We start from the raw sequence: 24,057 nt of genomic DNA on the forward strand, positions 1-24,057 counted from the left end.
ATCAACGCTATCGACAGTAGCAAGGTGTGTGCTCATATATTTTAATTTAATTAAATTTTTTACGTATAATGAATTTTATTTTTACTATTTAAAACACATTATTATCAATATAGAAACAGAAAGAGGTTAGTAATATTAATAATAATGTTTTAAGCTATATCTTTAGTTTTATGAAATTAGAAAGTACATGCTTCGTACAAGTATTTATAATACCATGCATTTTATATTTTCAATTCTTTACTAATAAAAGTTCAAACGTATGTTAAATACAATTGTATAATATGTTCGCTAAAATATACGTTAAACATACGTTAAACATAGCTTCGATATATTAAAATCATCATAGATAAATAGATTTAAAAGTAATTTTATACTATATTTTAAAAGTTATTTTTTAAAAATATTTATATTTAATAATAAATAATTACTATTTCAGTTTATATTATATACAATATTATAATATATTATAATTTATTTTAATTTTTCATCTTATCACGAATGAAAAGATTTTTAGATAATAATATCAAGTTCAGAAATGATAATCGATTTATTTTTATTATTTTTTATTTGATCTTCAGTAAAAAAAACTTTTTTTCGTTCTGATTTCAAAAATAGTTTGACAGTTTTGAATCAGAATAAAAAAAAGTGTAGAAAAAAGAATGTACAACATTTAACCGCGGATCAGTACGCCGGTACGGAGATCTTGGTCGTTTGATCGTCGCTCAATGTCGAGATACACGGTCGCAGGTAGTCGCCCTCTACTACGTTCGCACATAAGATTGGTTCGTGCGTGTATGGTAGTTTGGTAGTAGTCGCGACGCTGCCGAGAGCAGCTGAAGTGCGTGCACGTCGTTCTTCGTGATCTCGGGACACAGTGTTTCACAACGTATGTATGTGTAGATCCATTTCTCATCGAATTTCGCGTGCTTGCGAGGAAAAAGTGTCGAGAAATATTAAAAATCGACAAGATTGGGTGTGACTTGCGATGTGATAAAACTGCGACGACCTTGGCGGGACGGTGAGTGACCTTTTTGAATATGTTCGTCGACATTTCATTTTTTATCTGTGCACGGACGCAAAAGATATATGTGCCGGCATTTTTTGTATCGATACATTCTCACGGAAAAATGCTTTATTAATTGCTAGGATAACGAGATAAGTTTTCTACCTTTGCCTAGAATCCTTTCCGTGTCTTGATAAATAAAAATATTTTTTTTCATCTTATCACACACAATTCTTATTTTAACTCTTTACATTTAATTTTTTCTTTTAATTCAAAAAAATTCTTTCTAATAATAAGAATGCAATTCACGTCGTTTCTGTTATTTCGAAATTCATCCTCAGAGAGAAAGGAAGAGAGAAAAAGAAAGAATAGAAAAGGCGCGATCTATCCATGTATTTCTATGTATCTAGTAGAAAATTCTTAACATTTACACATACAATTAGCCTGTAGTAGTTTTTCTATTATTTTTCCAAGCGCTTCCCGTATTCTAGCTACGTATATTCGACGCGCAATAATGTATGAATGCGTTTGATCGATTTAACACATTGGCGTCTAGTGGTCTTTCTTGGCGCTTTGACGTACGTAAATACGCAAATAGGCACGCGATGAAGAAGCGCAAAAATAAATTATACAAAATCGAATGTATCGAAGCGTTTTTGATAAGAGGAGAAAGTTGTAACGTGAGTAGATGAAGACCCAGGGTGAATAAGAAGCCAAGAAATGCTCTGGTGTTAGAAAAATTTAGATACGCCGATGCGTGGAGGGTTAGCAGCCTCGTTTCTCTGAGCTGGCGAATCAATATTTGGAGGGTAAGCGTCCCGACTGTCGGCGTCGAAGCTGCGGAACGTGAGTCACTCACCCCTGATTGCGAGGGAGAAGGAGAGAAAGATGACTTTTCTCTTTCACCCTCTCTTCTTGTATTGTGGCTCGAGTAAACTCGACTTGGTTCGTCGATTCGTCTCGATTGTGTAAAGGAGTTTGCTACGTTTAAATTGAAGTTGCTTTTTCAAGCTTTTCATTTCTTGTCACCCTAAACCAAACTAAATATTCGATCGATCTTTTTTATTTGTAATCAATTTTTTCAATTGAGAGCTCGAAAATTACATTAATTTCTAAAGAATTCTAAAATATTTTTCTATTCAATCGTTACAGTTTGAAATAGTATTATTAGAGAGAAACCGGTGGAAATAAAAAAATTGAAGATAGCATCGAAAAGTTCAACACGGTTGTTGATCGTTGATGAAATTAAGAAATAAACACATATCGAAGTTATCGTCACGGGATTTAGTGTGGGAATATAATTAAGATACTTACGAATTTTTGGATGTCCCGCACAGTCGTAAGAACAGAACGTTAATTTACGATCTTTAAAGACGGTCGTGCACATATACAAGCGTGAAATGTATGCACCTAACTAAACCCGTTTGAGGGAGCTACGGTGGGAACAGGTTCCATAAAATTGAGCGTTCTTCCGTAAGATTTTTATCTGCAACTATCTTCGCACCATACTACATTTGCATCGATACAGTAAATTAGATATCTTGAAATTTTCTTTAATATTACGTTCATAAACTTTTATATTTTATAAAAATAAAATCATATAACTTTTTAGAAATGAATCACAAACAAGATAAAATAATCAATTGCAATGAAGGCAATGATTATTTTTGAAAAGATTTGATCCTATATTTTGAATTTAAAATTTAGAATTTCTTAAAAATTCAATAAATAATGTATAAAAATCTCCCGCATTTATTTTTCACGATAACAATGAAAGAAAACAATATTAGATGCAATAGATATTTGTAAATTAAAATAAAGCCGATTCAGGCTACAGGTATTTATAATATACTGTATTTATAATCAAGCGAAAGGCTAAGGTAAGAAAGCGAAGAAATGCAAAAGTGGCATTAATTTTCAAATAAACCGAAACGTGCACAACTAGCATGACTGGAAAGATGGTATCGTAACACAGTCACGATTTAAATCCTGGATTTATCCGCGCATAGTAACTTGAATTATTTTCTCCGGACATTCGTGTCGACTGGACGTGATTCCCCTTACAATTAATCAAATAGGATTATGGATCTTTTTTTCGCAGGAGATCTTCTCTCGCCATTGGTCCGTGATCAATTATTAGAGTTCGAAGAAAAGACGTTCAACGTGTCTGCTGAGAAATCAATGAGCCACGCTATACTATCTTCAACGATGTAGTAGCCGGTCTACACTTTATCCTTTTTCGATTTTACCGCGCACCGTTACGCGAATATGGATTCGCATACACTACTCTAACGGTTGTTATTGTAAGCTCCTTGAATTTGTAGAATTTATATATTTAATTTTCATTAATATTTTCAAAAGAATTCGTTATTATTTTAATATAAAAAAATTCCATAATATTAAGAAATTTATTATATTTCAGATTGCTCTTTTGATTCTGACTTGCGATTTTGATGAATCATTATTGACATTTTACTTTCGTTATACGATACGTTCAAAGAAAAATGTGAATAGATTTGAAAGTAAAACTATATTACTTTGCTGAAGAATTCTGCGTTGAGAATGACTCTTCAATAATGGTTTTTATTATTCAAAAGTAATTTTATTATAGGACAATCATTTTCAATGTTTATTTACGAGAAATATTGAACTTCTCAAAAGTGAAAAATAATTCTCGAGAGTTTTACTCTTAAATATGTTAGCAGAAAAGATCGAAAATACAATTTATGCAGAATTGTATGGATGAATATACAATTACAACTCAAATTGAGTCATTAAAATCAACAAAAATTTTGTTTTATATAAAATATTGTAAATTATGTATAGAGCAATTTTTTTTATTATTTATTTTTTATTTATTATTTTAAGAAAGTGAAATTAACCCTTAAAAATTCAATTTTTTTTCATTTTAAAATTTTTGAATCATACGAGATAAAACAAAATTTTAAATTATAAAATTATTGAATTTTTAATATATTATTTTACTAAATAAAAAATATTTCTAATTGAATTTCTATTCAAAAAATGTTAAAATTTCAGAGAGATCAAAGAAATACATCAAAAATTTAAATAATATATTACAAATTAAAGATAATAATAAATAACAAGATGTTAGATATTTTTGAGGTTAATTGTATAATATACAATATGTACGTATTAAATTCAAGTAAAGCGACTAGATTATAGCGTTAGTTCCATTGTCAATTAAAGGGTAACGAAGTAACATGCCGAGTTTTCAGCATGATCTTGTGCTTGCTTCGTTCTTGCAACCTTGAACGGAACCGTGTACACCGGTTATTGTAATAGGTATGTGGCGTTCCTCGCATGTTCATTCGTCAAGCGGCAGATAAACGAAGACAAGTCTGAAGAAAAAACAAAAATTTGCTTCTCTCGATGGTTTGGACCAAAAATCCAGTCAATCACGAATCGAGTTGGGCCGGTTCTTTCTCAAGAAAATAACTCTTCCCTAATTTTGGCCAATCTTCAACACATGTCTATTCGAATACCATATGTAATCGTAGGCCACAAAGTAAGGTTAAGATGATTGGAGAAGATGTATTTTATACGAAAATGTATAAGATGTATGTCAAAAATCGCGTAAAAAGCGATAATCAAAACGACAATGATATCGTGTAATCTTTTCGACACGTGTGAAAAAACAAAACTCTAAGGTTCATTTAAAACGAATGGATGATTCTTCGGTTCGAAACAGGGAAGGTGATTTTTCTGTTTTTTATTTACATCGATAAATAAGTTATCTTTTTTCATTAATAATTTTTATTTAAAAGAGCTGTATAAGAGTCAAAAATTAATGATTATCAATTACAATTAAATTTTTGTTTATTAATTGCGATTAACGATTAAAGTAGTCATTTTTTTCAATTTTTTTACATTGATAATTTCGTCATAATAATTATTAATTATACAATTAAATTAATCATAATTTTTTTGATGACTAATTTTTTAATTTATGTAATTATTTTTTTTTGTAATTATAATTCGATTATAAATTTTAAAAAATTATAAAAGATTTAATAAATAATTATAAATGTTAAAATCGATGTAATCGATAAAATATTAAATTTTGCTAAGCTGTCTAGATGAAGAAATCTTGATAGAAATTTCTACTGTAGTCGTACAAAAAACATTTAGCTCATAATCTGGCGGAAAGACGCGCGGCAAAAGAAACTAAATTGGATCGTTAATTCCTGGAAAGGATAAAAATAAATTTGATTGGAATTTATTAAAATTCGTTTTGATATATCATTTTTTTTTAATCTCTTTTTGTATTTTTTTATATATACTTAATAAAAACAAAATTTATATATATATATATCGATTAGATTAGGTTAGATTAAGTTAGGTTAGGTAACTTTTAAATTAATGTATTTTTAAACTTAAAACTATTTTTATTTTTATTTTCATAGAGAAACTACAAAGAAAAAGAAGAGTTAACTTTACAGTTTATATCTTCATTAAAAAAGAAATCGAATAGTGATTTATTTGGTTATTTGGAAGATAACGAAAGGTTGCGACTACAATTTAACATACAAATGTAGATAGGCTATTCTCGAGTCTTGAGGGCTTATCTATGTTTTCTGAGAAGCTATTCGTTTGTAAACGTACCCATCATTAGAAGAGAAGACGAGCGTCCGAGGATAATTGGTAGGTTCGAATTCCAGGCCTGGTCATTGTGCCACATCTTTCGTATAATTAATAATCCTTTCTCGTAGAAACTAAAGGAATCTACAATCATTTTGAGTGGGTAACCAGCAGGAACATGGACACTTTGCTCTAATGCGAAACATCATGGACAATTAATCGTACATAGTTAAAGAACACGAGTATATGGAGTAGAAATCTCAGGCGAAAAGATGTTATCGTTATCGCGCATTTTCCACTAGACGGTTAACCGGAATTTAAGAGTCGGTGACGTGTGAGCAAGAACGAGCGTGGAATACAAGAATATATAGCGTTGTCCAACGGAATATTATCACGGAGCTTATTTCAATTTCGAAGTAGAATCATTTCATTCGAAATAAATTTTTAACCAATTGTAAATTTTGTTTTAGAGTATACAAAGTTTTTATTTTATATGTTTTTCTTAATTTTTTATGTTTATAATATTTAATGGTATTTAATAATCCTTAATGGATTATATATATCCATTTATAATTACCAACTTTACTTTTAGTTGAAAAAAATAGTTTTAGATATATGTGATATACTAAGGATTCTTTTTTTATTGAATAGATTAAAATCATTATGGTGGATGAAATAATCTTTAAAAATTATTTTAAATTTAATTTCATAAATTCCTGAGATTAAAATTATTATTTTTTATTTATCTATTAAAGTACTATAAAAATTTAAAAAAAAATTAAATAAATTTTAAATTAAATTGGAGAAAATAGTATTTGACACATATGTAGGAGTTGCATCAATTGATTATGCAAATCAATTGATATTGCATCAATTGGTATTTCCTTTAGTGAAACTATATTAATAATGGCGAGAAAAGATAGGAACAGCTAGAAATTATTAGAGAGGATATCTTGAAATTTTATTTTTACATCTTAACGATCTTCGAATTGTTTTCATCCTACACATTACCATAAACTCGTAAAGTAATTTCGAAGCATTTTGATGATTCGTGAATTCTCTCCACTTTAACAGGACAATTTATAATTTCGTTCCATAGAATTGGCAGAGTAGATATTTTCGTGACACATTGATTACGCATCGATTTTTATGAGTTTATAAAAATTCCTAGATAATCATGGACGAAGAAAAAATGTACAGTAATATTAATATGCAAATATTATTGCAGAATACGAATATACGTTATGATAAAACATCGAATTTTATCTTTTAAAAAATGGACTTATAATGTTTTCTCAGCATATGTAAATAGGATCTCACTTGTTTAGGTTATGTTGAACTCGAGATATTGAATAGGGCTTATTGTCAATTAGGCAAGACATTTTGATTCAAATAACAATCATTATTATAACATATAAATATTGGAGAATGCGAAATAAGTGGTAAAGTTATGAAATTAGGAATCGAATCAAGTATCATCACGGCAACGGAAGAAAGGTCATGCATCGCATAGAAAAAGAACAAAGCATCGCGTCCCTGGCCATCTCTCGACTCGTTCTTTTTTTTTTTTCTTTGGTTTCGATCGTTTTGTTCTGAAGGCGAGTTGGCTGGACCGTGTTCGTTGTCTACCTGCTCATAGCTGGTTGTGCAAGCAGTGGTTCGATTGGTTCGTGCTGATGCACCATCCGTTTGGATTGGTCAAACCGGATCGGCTAGCCTCCGGGGAAGGAGGATCACGAGCCGATGCCACGAGAGACCTATCTTGCGCTCTTGCTACGGTCAACTAGTCCCATGATCTTGAGGACCGGTAATTCTCTATTGCAATAAAACAAACGAAACGAAGAAGATGCTCATTGCAGATGGTTGTCTTTTACGCCACGCATTACTTTGCGCATTTTTAAATGTGTTGCAGTTATAATTTTTTATACACTATTTTTTATTAATACTTGCTGAAGCAGAACCAAAAAAATTTACATTAGGTAGTTAAATATTTCTGAGAATAATTATCAATTCGTATGCAAGAAACTTGTATAAAAGAAAATAATATTATTTTTATAACGATTTCAACTTTTCTGTGTCATAGTAGTTACATAATATCGTATGTATAGGTTTATCATAAAAATTGATGTAATATCCTGGTTATTAAATTTATATTAATTTTTCTGTTTTTAAAGATTATGATTTTCGATTAAGAAATTTTTTCAATAGGATATTTTTTGGTGTTACATTATTTATTACATATTTAAATATAAATTGAAAGATATTTCTTTTAATATTTATGAAATTACATGTTAGAAAAAATTCTATGAATTAAAATTGAATATTATTCAAAAATAAAAAAAAGCTGTAAAATGAAATGAAAGATTGATGAAATAAGAAAAATATTTATTTATACTGCTAAGAATCCTATGAATAAAATAAAAATTAGATGCAATGCTTTGAGAAATTATTTTGAAGAAATGAATACAGTTTAAAGAAAATAATCCATTTGAATTGGATAATTGATAGTTTGGAAATAATTCTTGTTTCAAATATCTAGTATTTACAGGTGAAACTGGAAATTAATGTGATATTAAGAAGTCATTATATAAAACAAATTCACTTTTAAATTTTATGGAGAGTTTGAAGTGTGACGACCTTGAATTTCCAGTATTTGTCCTTGATTAATTCAAATACATAATAGTATAGGGATTATTTGATTCGCTTTCTAGGAACAAATCGAACTACATACCGAAACAAATGCAATTTCGTATAACTGTTACGCGGTATTTGTTGCAAGAATGTTTTGTTACAACTTTTTCTTTTGCTTCCGTGACCGACATACTTTCTCAAAGAATTCATCATCTTGTATACTTTTTATCAATTATGGCAACTGGTTTCGATTTAATAAATCTTTAATTATCTTATTATTTTAATTTTTAATCAATTAAAAATGAAAGAAAAAGAATTATTATGGAATTAATATATGTAAAATTAAAAAGAATCATTATCATTACTTTGTAAGTAATTGTTAATTTTTAATTATTGCATTGATCGATTTAAAATTATTTTTTAAAATTATTTATAGATATTTGTAAAAAAATATCAAACAATTTTATATTTAGTAAAATTTTGATAACATTTGTGTAATCTCCCAATACATTAGTTGCAATAGATTTATATAAATAGATTTCATATATAATATATTATATATTATTAATAAATATATTATAATATATTATAATATATATTATAATATATAATTATAAATATAAATATATTATAATATATAACAACCTATGAATGCTTGCAAAAATTATCTTGAGATAGCTAATCTTGAGAGGATTAAAACAGTATGTATTATGTACAAACGTTAAACGATCTTGAAAGATGAGAAATAGAAGCAACGAAAGACAGCCTTTTAAGAGTTTCTTCTTTTTTGCCAGAGAAACAGCTGTTTCAATTATACCCTTCGAGATTGCACAATGTTTTGTTCGAAGGTAGAGATATATAAATAAAAATAAAGTAATAAAAATCACAGAATCATGAAAATTTGATGTTACACATGAAACTATTAAGTTTACTTGGCATCTCAAATTGAGATTAAAAAAAAATCATTCTGATATTTAAAGAAAATTTAAAATGAATTTATATTTATGATTATTATCATCTCTTATCTATAATAATGTGAAATTATTCAATTTATTTGGAATTTATAATTTTATTCTATATTATTATTAAAATATATAATATAGAATATATATAAATCATCATTTTAATAATATGTATTTTATTTTAGATATTATATGTTTTTTTACATATTAATAAGCATTTTTATATATTTATATATTTAAATTATTAATAAATTCATGAATATTTATGATTATTAATTTATTCGTGAAAAAATAGAGAATATAAAAAAGATATCAATTTCTCTCTTGATTGCACTTATTTCCTTGAACTACATCATCATTAAGAGGACTATAAACGGGAAACATTATGATATATCGTTGTTTATTAAATTATGATTCAAATGAAGATTCACGTTGAAAATTAGAATCGGAAAAGTGGCAATTCTGATTGCATTACTCGATGACGTGACACGAGAGAACGAATGTACGTAAAATCTATCATTCAACATGTAGAAAATCGGTCTTTCACAGAGAATCAGTGGTTGATGCGTTAAATGAAAGACAGGGTCAACGAATTTTCCATAGAAGGGAACGAACATAGGAACGAGAAGGGTGAAACGGACGGAAATCGTCGTTCCCACGTTTTACCGTGGGTATTGCATTCTCACACTCGCGAAAGATATTCGGTGCAAGAAAACGGCAGAATTAGACACGTTTTTTTCCACTCTACGAATAGAATGAGAGAAAAACAAAAACTTAGGATTCGTTCTGATTAATTATCATTTCTATATAACTTTAAAACTTTAAAATGTAATTAGACAATTTGAGATCTTGTTTTATTTTATTTATTTATTTTATCATTTTTTTAAACGAAAATAAAAAAATAAAAAAGAAACAATAAAGCAGAAATTTCTTATATTTTCTATGAAAAGAAATGTATTTAAAAATTCTCTTCTTTCAACTCTACTATTATAAATTTATGTACTAAATTATATATCGATTCTGCAAACGTAATGAATATATTAACATTCTGTATATAAAATGAATTATTCAACAATTTTTGAATTTGATCGTTTACCATATTTATGATCATTTTATCTAAAATATATTAAGCAAATTGTCGAATTCGGCTTTCTGCTTTTTATTCAAGATTGCGATCTTTGAATTAATAAATAGTTTTTTTCGCTTTTCTGATTACACGTTAAAATAAATTTGGTTGTATCAAACGAAAAGCATTCAATATGCTATGGAATATTTTTAATTATATTCCTTCAAATTATCATAAAGCATGAAATTATTTTTTAACAAATTTAAATTCTAATTAATTCAAAATAAAAAACGAAATAATTAGCCAGATAATTTTTTCTTTTTTTCTTAATTTTAGCAAATGTCCAAAGTGCCAGCAATAATAACAAAATTCTCAGTTTTAAATATTTAGCTCCTTTTATTAAACATCTTATTTTTTAAAATAAATTTAAAAAAGTTGATATAATAAATTTAATTTTTAAATTTAGTGTAGTTAAAATTGAAATTGGAAACAGTCATTAAATTATAGAATTATCATTTATTAATTAATTAATCAATTAATTATCATAATATATTTGTTATAAATTATTAAAGATTTTTTGAGAGTTTGTAATTATCTTTCATCATTTTTGAAATTGTGCGCCATGTTAGATTTGCGCGCGCATTATCTAATTTGCGACGTCATTGTTTCAAATCAGATAGAAATGAACATGTTAATAGACAAGTGTAAAAGTAAAAAGAATATAACTAAAAAAAAAATATTTCTTTTTCGCAGATGGAAGACCGAACAATATATACAACAAGTTTCTATTGAATCGGGCGAACAAAAAAAGAATTGCAACAATGGGACACTTGACCGGGAGGGCAAAACACGAGAAGAAGAAGCGGTTATTCTAAGAGGGTGACTGCCATGGAGAGATGGAAATGGATTGTTCCACTGCTCGCGGTCTTTTGGACCCTAACAGATGCGTACCTGGCGGTGGTGTCTTCGAACACACCCGCCGGTAGTGTAGTCTTCGAGGCAGGTGTACCACAACTGGGTGGCCGTCGAAAGTATGAGGTCTCGAGCGAACGAACCGCCTGGTTCGCAAGAAAACTACTCAAGGTGCATCCTCACACCGGCCGTGTCACACTAGCGCGGCCATTGAGCTGCGACGGCCTTCAATATCCACGAATCTTCACCTTTTACGTGGATTCGACCAGTAGCAGACTAGGCAGACCAACGATCGACTATTATAGCTTGCCACTTAGGATCCTGATCACAGGTTGTGGTGGGGAGAACCGAGATCTGGCTGCTACCAGAGGATGGACGGCAGAGACATTAGCCTCGTACGCTATGCCCAGCACCGAGAGGTGAATGTTCTTTTTTTATTCGTGACGAGAAACAAAGGGAAATTATCCGTAGCTGATGTTCATTTAGATAAGTTTGGATAATTAGTCGAATTCTTATTAACTGTCATGCGAGCTTTCTCTTCATTTTTATAATTAATTTTTTACATGAGATATGATTACGTTGACATATGATGAGGTTAAGATTCGTTGAGAACTAAATTATCGATGTTTTATAATTGTCGAGATTTTTTAAAGATTGACTATTAATTTAGATTGCAAATAGTTTTATATGATTTTCTTTATTTCATTTTTATAGTTTTGAATACAAATTCGATATAGTAAACATAACTAAATCATTTCTTTTTTTGAGTCTTGTATGTATTGAAAAATATTATATTAAAAACTATGAATAAGGGACATATTTGAGTTGAAAGATGATATATAAATTCTTTCTTCTATCACAAGGATTTTATTGAACAATCGAACAAATTTTATAATTTAAAGACGAGAGTAAAATAATATTTACTGCAATAAAATTCACATAGTGCAATTCACAGTGTATTAAAATTGTTTTCCTTATCTGCAGGTTCACCGAAGTTTGTCTTAGAACATCACAATTAGTCGCGGCGTTACGAGATTTCCTTCCTCAGACGGCTTTGAAAGAGTGCGAAACCAGATGGGGTGGTGTAGCGGATCCTAGGTTTTTGATCGAAGGTGCAGCAGGAGATTTAGTTTCAGCAACGGAACAATGTCTAGTGGATCCTCTTTGGAAAGTGTCTGTATCAATGAATCTAAGATGCGGAATGGAATCACGGTTAACCGATGCCGAACATCGTCTCAAGATCGTTTTTCATCACCGTCAATTGGACGATACGGATCTAGGTCGACGAGTTCGAAGGGAATTGAAAAATCAGTCTCCCTATTTTGAACAATCCCTATACGTCGCAGTCGTTGAAGAAGAGAAAGAACCTGGCGTGTACGTAACATCTGTTCGGGCCAGAGACCCAGAAGGTGGAACAGTTCGTTATTCAATGAGTTCTCTGCTCGATGCACGATCACAAGCGCTGCTAGTATTGGATCCTGTCACAGGAAGAGTTACTACGCGAGCCAGATTAGACAGAGAAAGCGTAGATGTTCATTACTTTCGGGTACTCGCCGTCGATGACTCGTTTCCTCCGAGGACAGGTACCACTACATTGCAAGTTAACGTTCTGGATACGAATGATCACGCCCCCAGTTTCGAGTGGCCAGAAGAAGAAGCTTCCATCAGAGAGGGCGTACCGGTATATTATTAGTAATATTATTAAGAAATATCAAGTGAATATCGAAAGAAAGTGGAAACTGAATTTTAGCCAAATAACAATAAACTATTTTTTATAAAATTTTATAAAAAATATCGTTATTTATAATTAATTATGTCTGAAGTATCCTTCAATATATAGACTATCAACTTATAAAAACATGGTTGTATCATTTTTCAATTTTTTCGATTTATCTACTTGATGTGCTTTATTCTTTAAATTCAACCTTAAATAATTAATTATTACCTTATAAACCGTATAGTTTGAGATTTAGTATTTGATTGTTAAAAGACAACTTTTGGAAATAACAAACGATCTGACATCGCGTTATCTAAATGAATAAACACGCATACATTATTCCAGATACTATTTAGAAAATTTGATTGTGAGAAATGCGTTCTAGAAATTCTGAACAAATCGTTACTATTACATTATTATATTTAAATTCTTTTTTAACAGGTAGGTTCGACGGTTGTCACAGTGAAAGCTACAGATCAGGATGCTGGCAGAAACGCCGAGGTTGAATATTCCATCTTATCTACGACTAGTAACAGTGGAACTGCGAATACCGAGGATGCCTTGATCTTCAGGATAGATCCGAGAACCGGTGTGGTCACGACACGTACGCCTCTTGACAGGGAAAAAACTGAAGTGTACACGGTTATTCTGAGCGTGTCCGATCAGGCGACGCCACCATCCGCGCGAAAAACCGCAAATGCAACATTGGTGGTCCGTGTGCTGGACGATAATGATAATTACCCTCAATTCACTGAGCGTACTTATTCTGCTTGGATACCAGAGGACTTGGATTACACGGCGAATCCAGTGATAGCGCGTATACGCGCGACAGACGCTGATTCGGGGAACAACGCGGCTGTTCGATACGCCATAATTGGTGGAAATACTCAGAATACCTTTTCGATAGACTCCATGGTCGGTGACGTTGCCCTCGTTAAACCTCTCGACTACGAGTCTACAAGGAGTTACAAAATAGTAATACGTGCACAAGACGGTGGTTCACCAGCTAGATCAAACACCACGCAACTGTTGGTACACGTGGGAGACGTTAATGATAATGCTCCACGATTTTACACCAGTCATTTTCAAGAATCTGTTTCCGAGAATGTGCCTGTAGGATATTCGATCCTGAGAATACAAGCGTATGATGCTGATGAAGGCGCGAATGCTCAAATAAAATATACTATTGGAGCTCGAGATTTCACAGGTGCTTCTACGGAAAATTTTCCCATAACTGTCAATACGGAGACTGGATGGCTTTATACGACAAAACAACTTGATCGTGAACAATGTTCTAGGTATTTAAATTTTAGAAGAAAATAAGCGTAAAATTAAAGTTATTTTGATAATTGTTTATGAATGAATCTTATAATTTCGATATTTTTAAATTATTAAGATTATTATTCTGAATTTTAATTTTCAAAATATATACAAAAATATTTATTATATTATTATTTTTATATATTTGAACGAATATTTATATTTTGTTTAAATTCAGAATAACCTCAATTATTTGCAGTAAAAAAAAAATAATTTACATCTAATCTAAACAAATTAAATAAATCCTGTTTAACATAATTTTAATAAATCTTGCTTTCTTTTTTTTTATTCCATCTAATAATTATAAAAGTCAAATTAATTAGATATTTTATTTTATTTTAGATACCAATTCACCGTGATTGCTGCAGACTCGGGCGAAATATCAAAATCTGCTAGCGCTACTGTAATACTCACCGTGACCGATGTGAACGATAATGATCCCTATTTCGATCCTAAAAATTACGAATCCGTTGTTTCCGAAGATGATCCGCCAGGCACTCCGGTTACTTCTGTCACAGCAACCGATCCCGATGAGGATGCTAGGATACACTACGAAATTACCGCGGGCAACACTAGAGGTCGATTCGCGATCGCGTCTCAAAATGGAAGAGGTTTGATAACAATAGCTCAACCGCTTGATTATAAACAAGAAAAAAGATTCGTTTTAACTGTGACTGCCTCGGATAGCGGTGGTAGAACCGACACTGCTCTTGTTTACGTGAATATTTCGGATGCGAATAATTTTTCACCTGTATTTGAGAATGCACCCTATTCCGTTTCCGTCTTCGAGGATGCACCTATTGGCACAACAGTTCTGGTTGTTAGCGCGACTGATTCGGATGTTGGAAAAAATGCACAAGTCACTTATAGTTTGGATACGGATAATGGAGATCAGACAGCGTCCGAATTTATTATAAATCCCCAAACTGGCGCCATCACGACTACCCGACCACTCGATCGTGAACTTGTACCTGCTTATTTGTTAACTGTTACTGCGAGGGATGGAGGGGTGCCACCTTTGTCGGATACCACCGACGTGGAGATATCCGTTACAGATGTGAACGATAACGCTCCTGTTTTCGAGGCTCCTCAATATCAAGGATCTATTCCGGAAGATGTTTTGGTTGGTACTAGTGTTCTGAGAGTTTCTGCAACCGATGCGGATACTGATCTCAATGGCAGGGTAAGATCACTTTCATAAATCCTGACAGCAATATACAGAATATATTATCATTTTGGTATAAAATATACATCTTTTATTTCTAGATAATAAAAATAGAAAAATATCTAAAAATGTTTTATAATTCTATAGTACATTCTATAGTAATTCTATTGTATAATATATTTAATTATAATAATAAAAATAGAAAAATATCTAAAAATGTTTTATAATTCTATAGTACATTCTATAGTATAATATATTTAATTATAATAATAAAAATTACTAATTATAATAATAAAAATAGAAAAATATCTAAAAATGTTTTATAATTCTACAGTGCATCTATAGTAATTCTATTGTACAATATATTTAATTGTATTGTTATACTAATATATATAATTGTACATCTATAGTAATTCTATTGTACAATATATTTAATTGTATTATTATACTAATATATATAATTGTACATCTATATTAATTCTATTGTATAATATATTTAACTGTATCACTATTTTAGGTGAGATATGCTTTAGAAGATGATGGCGATGGCGCTTTTGCTGTAGATTCAACGACAGGAATAATCAGGACAGCAAAACCACTAGACAGAGAATCCGTTGCAAAATATATGTTGAAAGCGGTTGCAATGGATCGAGGATCTCCTTCTCTTTCTACCGTTGTACCAGTAACCATTAAAATAGAAGACGTGAACGATTCGCCACCCGCTTTCGAAAACGACAAGATCATTCTTTACATAGCAGAGAATTCACCGATAGGATCAACCGTCGGTGAAATTTATGCTCACGATCCGGATGAAGGACCAAATGCCGTTGTGCAGTATTCCGTGATAGGAGGTGAAGATTCAAACAGTTTCGCCCTGAATATCAGGCCAGGCGCAGATCGTGCAGAATTGATCACGCTCGAAGAATTGGACTACGAGTCGCCAAAGAAAAAGTTTGAGTTAGTTGTGCGTGCCGCTTCCCCTCCTTTGAGATCTGACGCTCTAGTTCAGATACTAGTGACCGATGTGAACGACAACGCGCCCGTGTTGAAAGACTTTCAAATCATATTTAACAATTTCAAAGATTTCTTCCCCACCGCCCCTATAGGCAAGATACCTGCTATCGATGCAGACGTTACGGATAAGTTAACGTACACTATACTGGCTGGAAACAATGCCAATTTGATCGACTTGAACAGAACGACTGGCGAAATCCGTTTATCACCGCAATTGAACACGAACGTGCCACGAGTTGCAACGATGGAGGTGTCCGTTACGGATGGTATCAATGAGGTCAAGGCCACGATGACTCTCTCAGTACGTTTAATCACCGACAAGATGCTCCTTAACTCTATCACAGTTAGATTGGACGATATGACCGCAGAAGCTTTCCTCAGCCCTTTGTTAGGATACTTCCTGGACGGTTTGGCGGCAATTATACCATGTCCCAGGGAAAATATCTTTCTGTTCAGCATACAGGAGGACGCCAATGTGAACGGAAAAATTTTGAACGTGAGCTTTTCCGCGCGCAAAGTCGAGCCAGGCGTGACGGACGAATTTTATAGTCCGCAATTCCTTCAAGAACGTGTTTACTTGAATCGAGGCATACTAGCAAGATTGGCTACAGTCACAGTATTACCGTTCGATGACAATCTTTGCGTAAGGGAACCTTGTTTGAATTTCGAAGAATGTTTAACAGTTTTAAAATTTGGAAACGCTTCTGGATTCGCAAGCAGCGATACCGTATTGTTTAGACCAATATATCCTGTAACAACGTTTGCGTGCAGATGTGCCAGAGGTTTCACCGGCAGTAAAGAGTCGTACTTGTGCGACACAGAAGTCAATTTATGTTACTCGAATCCATGCATAAATGGTGGTACTTGTTACAGAAGAGAAGGCGGATACGCGTGTTCCTGCGGCCCGGAATTTGCAGGAGAAAATTGTGAGATCTCGTTGGATAAGGATTCTTGCGCCCCAGAAATTTGTAAAGGTGGTTCTCAGTGTACCATGAAAACCACGGGCGGTTTCACTTGCGAAGGATGTCCGGTAACGACTTTGGAAAACGTGACGCCTCTCTGTGAGCTAAAAGCCCGTAGTTTTGGACCGGCAACGTTTCTCACGTTTGCATCTTTAAGGCAGAGGCACAGACTGCAAATCAAATTGAGATTCGCCACCGAGGCAGCAAACGGTCTTCTGCTTTACAACGGGCGATACAATGAGAAACACGATTTTATAGCTCTAGAAATAATCGATTCCGAGGTACAATTTAGCTTTTCTCTCGGTGATGAGATCACGCGGACGAGCGCGAGCATACCTGGCGGTGTTTCCGATGGACAGTGGCATGAAGTTGAAGTTTCTTATATAAATAAAACAGTGACCATCTCTCTGGACAATTGTGACGTCGCTCTAGCCTTGGAGTACGGCGATAGATTGGGTACAAAATGGTCCTGCGCTGGGAGAAGCGAACAAGTGTTGGAGGAACGTTGCAGCATCGTGACCGAGACTTGCCATCGGTTCTTAGATTTAACAGGGCCTCTGCAATTAGGTGGTCTACCCGCTATACCGTCTAGCTTTCGCATCAGAAACAAAGACTTCGTCGGTTGTGTTAGCGACCTCTACATTGATCATATTTTTATCGACCTGAATTCTTTCGTAGCTGATAACGGCACCAACTCTGGTTGTCCAGAGAAAGTTTCGTTTTGCTCGTCTTCGCCATGCAAGAATAACGGGAAATGTCGAGAAATATGGGCCGGATTCGTTTGCGAGTGCGAAGAAAATTTTGCTGGACCTACCTGTGCCGACGAGGTTGGCAAACCGTGGAACTTTCACGGAGACGGAATGATCAGCTTCAACCCTTTATTGAGACCCATTCAACTGCCTTGGTTAACGGCTCTTAGCCTGAGAACTCGATCGAAGCAAGCTTTCGTCATGAGCGTGCAAATTGGTCAGAACAGTTCCGCACTGATTGAAATCCGAGAGGGTAAATTGGTCGCCTTATTAGATGGTGCGGATATCATACAAACGTTGAACGACATTGCCGACGGTGAGTGGCACAGAGTGGAGATAGTGTGGCAGAGTGGTCATGTTTCCTTGGATATCGATTATCGCAGCCGACCCATATTGTCCTCGTTACCAGCCAAATTACAGGGTTTGTACATAGGTAGAATCCTGGTCGGTGGGCCGGAACAGTCGATGAACATCGAGTTACCATATTTCGACGGGTGTCTCCAGGATATACGTATCGGCAGTAATCAGAGCGTGTTGCTGCGACCAACTGTTCAGGAGAACGTCGCGACTGGCTGTAGTTCAGAGGCTGAGTGCAATGTAGACTGTCCAGAAGCATCGATCTGTGTGCCTAAGTGGAAGGCAGGCGAGTGCGTTTGCGCAACCGGGCGGGTAGGACGTAACTGTGAACGTGTTTGCGATTTGAATCCTTGCAACAACACTGGCGCTTGTATCGAAGATACGACGTCCCGTAGAGGATATCGATGCGAATGCAATTCGCCTGAATATTCTGGAAATTACTGTGAAATCAAGGCTGATCAACCCTGTCCAGCTACTTGGTGGGGTTCGCCGGTTTGCGGACCTTGTCATTGCGACGAGTCTAAAGGTTATGATCCTGCCTGCAACAAAACTACAGGCGAATGCTATTGCAAGGAGAATCATTATCAACCTTCTGGTAAAAAAGAATGCATTCCTTGCGAGTGTTACGCAACTGGAAGCTTTGGTCCTCGTTGCGACACCGAGACCGGACAGTGTCGATGTCGAGTCGGGGTCATTGGACGATCTTGTACAGCATGTCCTAATCCATATGCCGAGGTGACGCTTCGTGGTTGTGAGGTAGTGTACGATGGATGCCCTAGGTCTTATTCCGAAGGATTATGGTGGCCGAGGACAAAATTTGGAATGATCGCTGTAGAGGATTGTCCCGATATGGCTGAAGGAAAGACTTCCAGGTCTTGTGACGATAAACTTGGTGGCTGGCAAGAACCTGATCTCTTCAATTGTACCTCGGAAGCCTTTATCGAGCAAAGACATCAATTAGCTGCGTTAGAAACGAAAGAATTGACTTTGAATACTTACGTCGCTGTGAAGATAGCAAAAGATGTATATAGAGCAGTGAATGTGACCAAAGAATTGTATGGAGCCGATTTGCTGGTCGCTGAATCTTTGTTAGTGGCTTTGTTACAATATGAAGAGAGTTTGGTTGGATTAAATTTGACTCATAGTCAAGATAAGGATTATGTCTCTTATCTAGTTGGAATTGCTAGCAATATTTTAAAAAGCAAATATTTGGAAAAGTGGTCAAGGATCGAGACTCTTAACGGTGATACACCTGACAAAGTCTTGAATGCAATGGGAAATTATTTGAAAACCTTGACTGCGTCTCAACACGATACTTTCACAAATCCTTTTGAAATAGTCGATATTAATGTAGGTAAGCAAAATAAATATCTTTTTAAGTATTGATAGTATTTATAATTATGATCTACTTATAATTATAATAAGTTTAAACGACTTATTTTTTTTAGTACTAGGTCTGGATATAGTAACTTCAGAGAGTTTGTTCGGTTATGAAACAGCAGAATATACAGAAGACCCATCTGCATCTACAGCAAGGCCAACTGAAGCGGACCAGAAAGTTGTGTTACCCGACACTTCTGCGTTTCTGTCCTCGCCTGCTCATTTCGGCCCGTCAATTACTTTCCCAAAATATAATAATTATATGGCCGATCCGAATAGATTCGATCCATATTCTAAAATAAGAGTGCCTCTTGATATATTAGGCATTAAAACTTTAATGCAAGGTGAATTAAATGTTAAGAAAAGTTTGGTGAATCGAAAGGCTGTGTTGAGTTATGTGCAATATAAGCAATTAGGTGCCCTATTGCCTCAGAGGTATAAAAAATAATTACATTTTTTTTTATTCCTTGAAATTGTACTAAACACATTATAAAAATATAATACTGATTAAAATTTTTATAGATTTGACGATTCTGTGACAGTTAGATGGGGCGTAGAAGTAGCGGTAGGTTCGCCAGTCATAACGGTATCCGTTTTAGTTCCTTCCAATGACGGTTACATGTCTTTGACTGGAATTCCCTTACAATCTCCTGTTCAAATTAGTCTTTGGCTCAGCGAAAAAGACGATATTAAGACTAGAACTAATCCACAATGTGTGCATTGGAGTACAGCTAGAGGGTATTATTAAAATATGCATTTTATTTAGATATTGATTTTTGATTTCATTTTATTATTTCATTTTGAATTTTTTTTATATATTTCAGAGTGGGTGAATGGAGTCGTATGGGTTGTACTACGGAGAGTGAAGATGATACTTTGTCTTTTGGAACGATTGTAAATTGTTCCTGTTTCCAATTATCCACTTTTGCAATATTGACGGATGTACTCGATCCAGAATACGTCCCCGAACCATCTTTATTAGAAGATGTAACGAGTTACAGTGCATTTATGCTTGCTTTACCCTTGCTGTTATCCGCTTTACTTATTTTGGCTTTGATACGAGGTGGCGGCACAAATTCAAATAGTATTCATAAAAATTTGGTAATGTGTGTTTTCTTTGCTGAAGTGCTCTATTTGATTGCACTCAAAGCTAGAAGTCCTCTAGTCTCGAATGAATTTCCATGTAAATTGACGGCAATTGGTCTACATTATGCTTGGTTAAGTACATTCTCATGGACTTTAGTAGACTCCATTCATCTCTATCGAATGCTGACTGAAATGCGAGATGTAAATCATGGACAAATGAGATTTTATTATGCCATGGGATATGGTGCTCCAGCTATCATAGTTGGACTGACTATCGGCGTTAGAGCCGATCAGTATGGGAATTTTTATTTGTTCGTATATTTTAAATTTTTTTATTTAACATTTATATTTTAACAAGAAAACGTTATTAATGACAAAAATTTATTTTTATTTCAGTTGTTGGTTATCAATTTATGAAACTGTGATTTGGTCTTTAATAGGACCGATTTGCTTAGCAATCTTTGTGAATTTTTGTATTCTCGTTATGTCGATACGAGCAGCTTTTACATTGAAAGAACACATCATGGGTTTTGGAAATTTAAGAACGTTACTCTGGTTATCCGTAGCTTCATTACCTTTACTTGGAACTACATGGACATTAACAGTCCTCAATGCCTCTGAAAATTCGCCAACATTATCGTACCTGCTCAGTATAGCAGTCGTTGTACATGCATCATTTAGTTTGATTGGTTATTGCTTTATTAATGGCAGAGTACGAAGAAATCTATATTTAAGCCTATTAAGATGTATTGGGAAAAAGACACCTTTATTGGAAGGAAGTATGGGAAATGGAAGTAGTAGTCAAAATGTAAACGGTCATTCGGTATGTCAAATAATTATATCTCATTCTATTAAATGAAGAGTGGAAATATTAACTTTTTTGATGAATAATATTACAGCGATCTGCATTGGCATATTCGTCAACATATAGTGGAGCAGAATCGGTGTGTAGAAGAGTTCATGTAGGAGTTTCGACGAGTAGTACAACTTCACGAAGTACAAATAAAACTGGGTCCAGCCCTTATCGTAGTGATACACATTTAAGGCATACATCAACATCCACGAGTAATTACAATAGTGATAGAGATCCCTATTTATCTTCTAGGAGTCATCGATCGACATTACATTCCAGACAAGGTATTTTATTCGTATTAAATTCAACGTTAAATGATTTATTTCCTAATAAACAATACAATTTATCAATGTATATAATAGAAACGACAGAACCAAGGAATCAACGTAGAGATTCCGAATCGGATTCAGATGGATCCCAAGCTGAAGGTGGAGGACGAAGTTTAGATCTTGCGAGTTCACATAGCTCTGATGAGGAAGATGTCACGTCGAGATCGCATAGAAATATGGGTGTCTCGACACAGCAATCTGTCACGCACAGTTATTTGCCTAATATACATAGTAATCCTACTGAACATTTAAATATACTTTGCTCAAATACGGAATTATTTCCAAATATCAAACCCATTTACGCACCTAGATGGAGTTCACAGTTACCAGAAGCATATTTATCATCAAACGGTAAATTTAAACTTTAGAATTTCATACATTTAAAATTATATGAAATCAAATTTGGATAATTTTTTTATTTCTAGCAATGGACGTACGCGGAAGCCAATGGTCTGGAGGTACCATATCCGATAATGAAATGGCCTCGAATAAAACTTCCAGTCCCAATCCACTGCCTTATCCTGACATGAATTCACCTCAAAAAAGTCAACCGGATGAAAATTATTCGGAAGGCGAAGAAAAACTTCATCATTTGGGAGAAAAATATTTGTTTCCATATACTGCTGAAGAAGATCACACTGTCTCGCCTACTCCGTACATGCTACCTATGTCTTCCCGCATTCTCGCGTCTAGCATGAGTCATCATTCACAAAATTCTAATCATGAAAATATGAGTGGTTCAGAAAGGTATGGAAGCTTAAAGAGAGGACAAAGTCTACATGGCTCTCAACACGATAACCTAAGCGGGTCGGAAAGATACGGTAGCTTAAAGCGTGGTAAAATAACACCTACTGTGCTAGAAGATTCACCGGAATATATTCTACCAATGAGTGGTAGAATATTGTCTAGTTCATTGACCCACGATTTACAACATAGCAATGAATTGGCTGCACTTCGACAGCAGCAACAGCAATATGAACAAACTATCACAGAGACCGAGTAAGTATGATATATCTGTATTTAAAAAAAAAAATTGCTATCACAATAAATCGATATACATACGTATATAATTTAATTAACTGCATTAACTTTATAATTTACGCTTACTCTGGATAATTAGTGAAGAGGTAACCGTTTATAGAAATGCTAAATACATCAATGAAAGTTTGTTACTTTGCAAATAAATAAAAGTCACATTAAATTAACGTAATGTAATTTATGTCTGATTTATCTTGTTTTAGGAAGGATACTAATGCGGAAACGTCAGTATGATGGTCTCCGTGCTACAAACACCGTACAAAGTAATATAACGTATTATTAGCTTAAAATTTAAATGATTAAAATATATATATATATATATATATAGATATATATATATTTCTTAGAGCGATAACAACTCTAAGATATATTTTAAGAGCGGCCATGACTGTACTTACAAATTTAGCCATATTGATTAGTATGTATGTGTGAGTGCCTGTACGTATCTATATGCATACGCTTGTCGATATTTCGTTTTGTGTGATTCCAGTTTCGGTTCTGAAGTGATTTTTTTTTTCGATTTCTTCATTGATTATTGCGATATTGATCAGTGATATCGGATAGTCGGAAGACAAATGATCTCTAGTTCATTTCCATTATTCATGTAATTAATATTACTTTTCTAGTACCTTAATTTCTAAACTCAGTATTGTGCAATGTATACATTCCAATTCCATTTCATATATTTAGGTTCTATTTCCTTTCTTTTTCATTCTTTTTTTTTTTTAAAGAAATTTACATATTATATTTTATACATGCCATGGAAGAAGCGTACAACTTTGCGGCGCAATTTTCATAGTTTTGTATATATTTATATGAAAAAAATGTGACAAAATACATAATTTATATATATCCTTCATCTAGCGATTGAGAATTCTCTATCCTGTTTATTATTCATTTTTCTTCAAGTT

The 24,057-nt window shown here is 33.4% G+C and overlaps 1 protein-coding gene across 3 annotated transcripts; it reads left to right on the forward strand.

Annotated features, from left to right (window-relative positions):
• Positions 1–629: 629 nt before the first annotated feature.
• LOC102680738 (protocadherin-like wing polarity protein stan) lies at positions 630–24,005 on the forward strand. Of its 3 annotated transcripts, XM_006611247.2 has the most exons (15): positions 631–1,018; positions 11,018–11,595; positions 12,161–12,857; positions 13,335–14,191; positions 14,556–15,396; positions 15,896–19,814; positions 19,909–20,275; positions 20,363–20,578; positions 20,665–21,237; positions 21,323–21,749; positions 21,826–22,063; positions 22,142–22,459; positions 22,534–23,107; positions 23,229–23,235; positions 23,350–24,005. In XM_006611247.2, the coding sequence occupies exons 2-15, from the start codon at positions 11,153–11,155 to the stop codon at positions 23,359–23,361; spliced, it is 9,489 nt and encodes a 3,162-aa protein (XP_006611310.1). In that variant the 5' UTR covers positions 631–1,018; positions 11,018–11,152; the 3' UTR covers positions 23,362–24,005. The 3 variants fall into 3 exon arrangements, with proteins under 3 accessions (XP_006611308.1, XP_006611310.1, XP_031364247.1); XM_006611245.2 differs by lacking the exon at positions 23,229–23,235 and having other exon boundaries at positions 630–1,018; positions 23,350–23,380; XM_031508387.1 differs by lacking the exons at positions 631–1,018; positions 23,229–23,235 and having other exon boundaries at positions 11,153–11,595.
• Positions 24,006–24,057: the final 52 nt, after the last annotated feature.

This window comes from Apis dorsata, unplaced genomic scaffold (genome assembly GCF_000469605.1).
Source record: "Apis dorsata unplaced genomic scaffold, Apis dorsata 1.3 scaffold_85, whole genome shotgun sequence".
Taxonomy (NCBI): domain Eukaryota; kingdom Metazoa; phylum Arthropoda; class Insecta; order Hymenoptera; family Apidae; genus Apis; species Apis dorsata.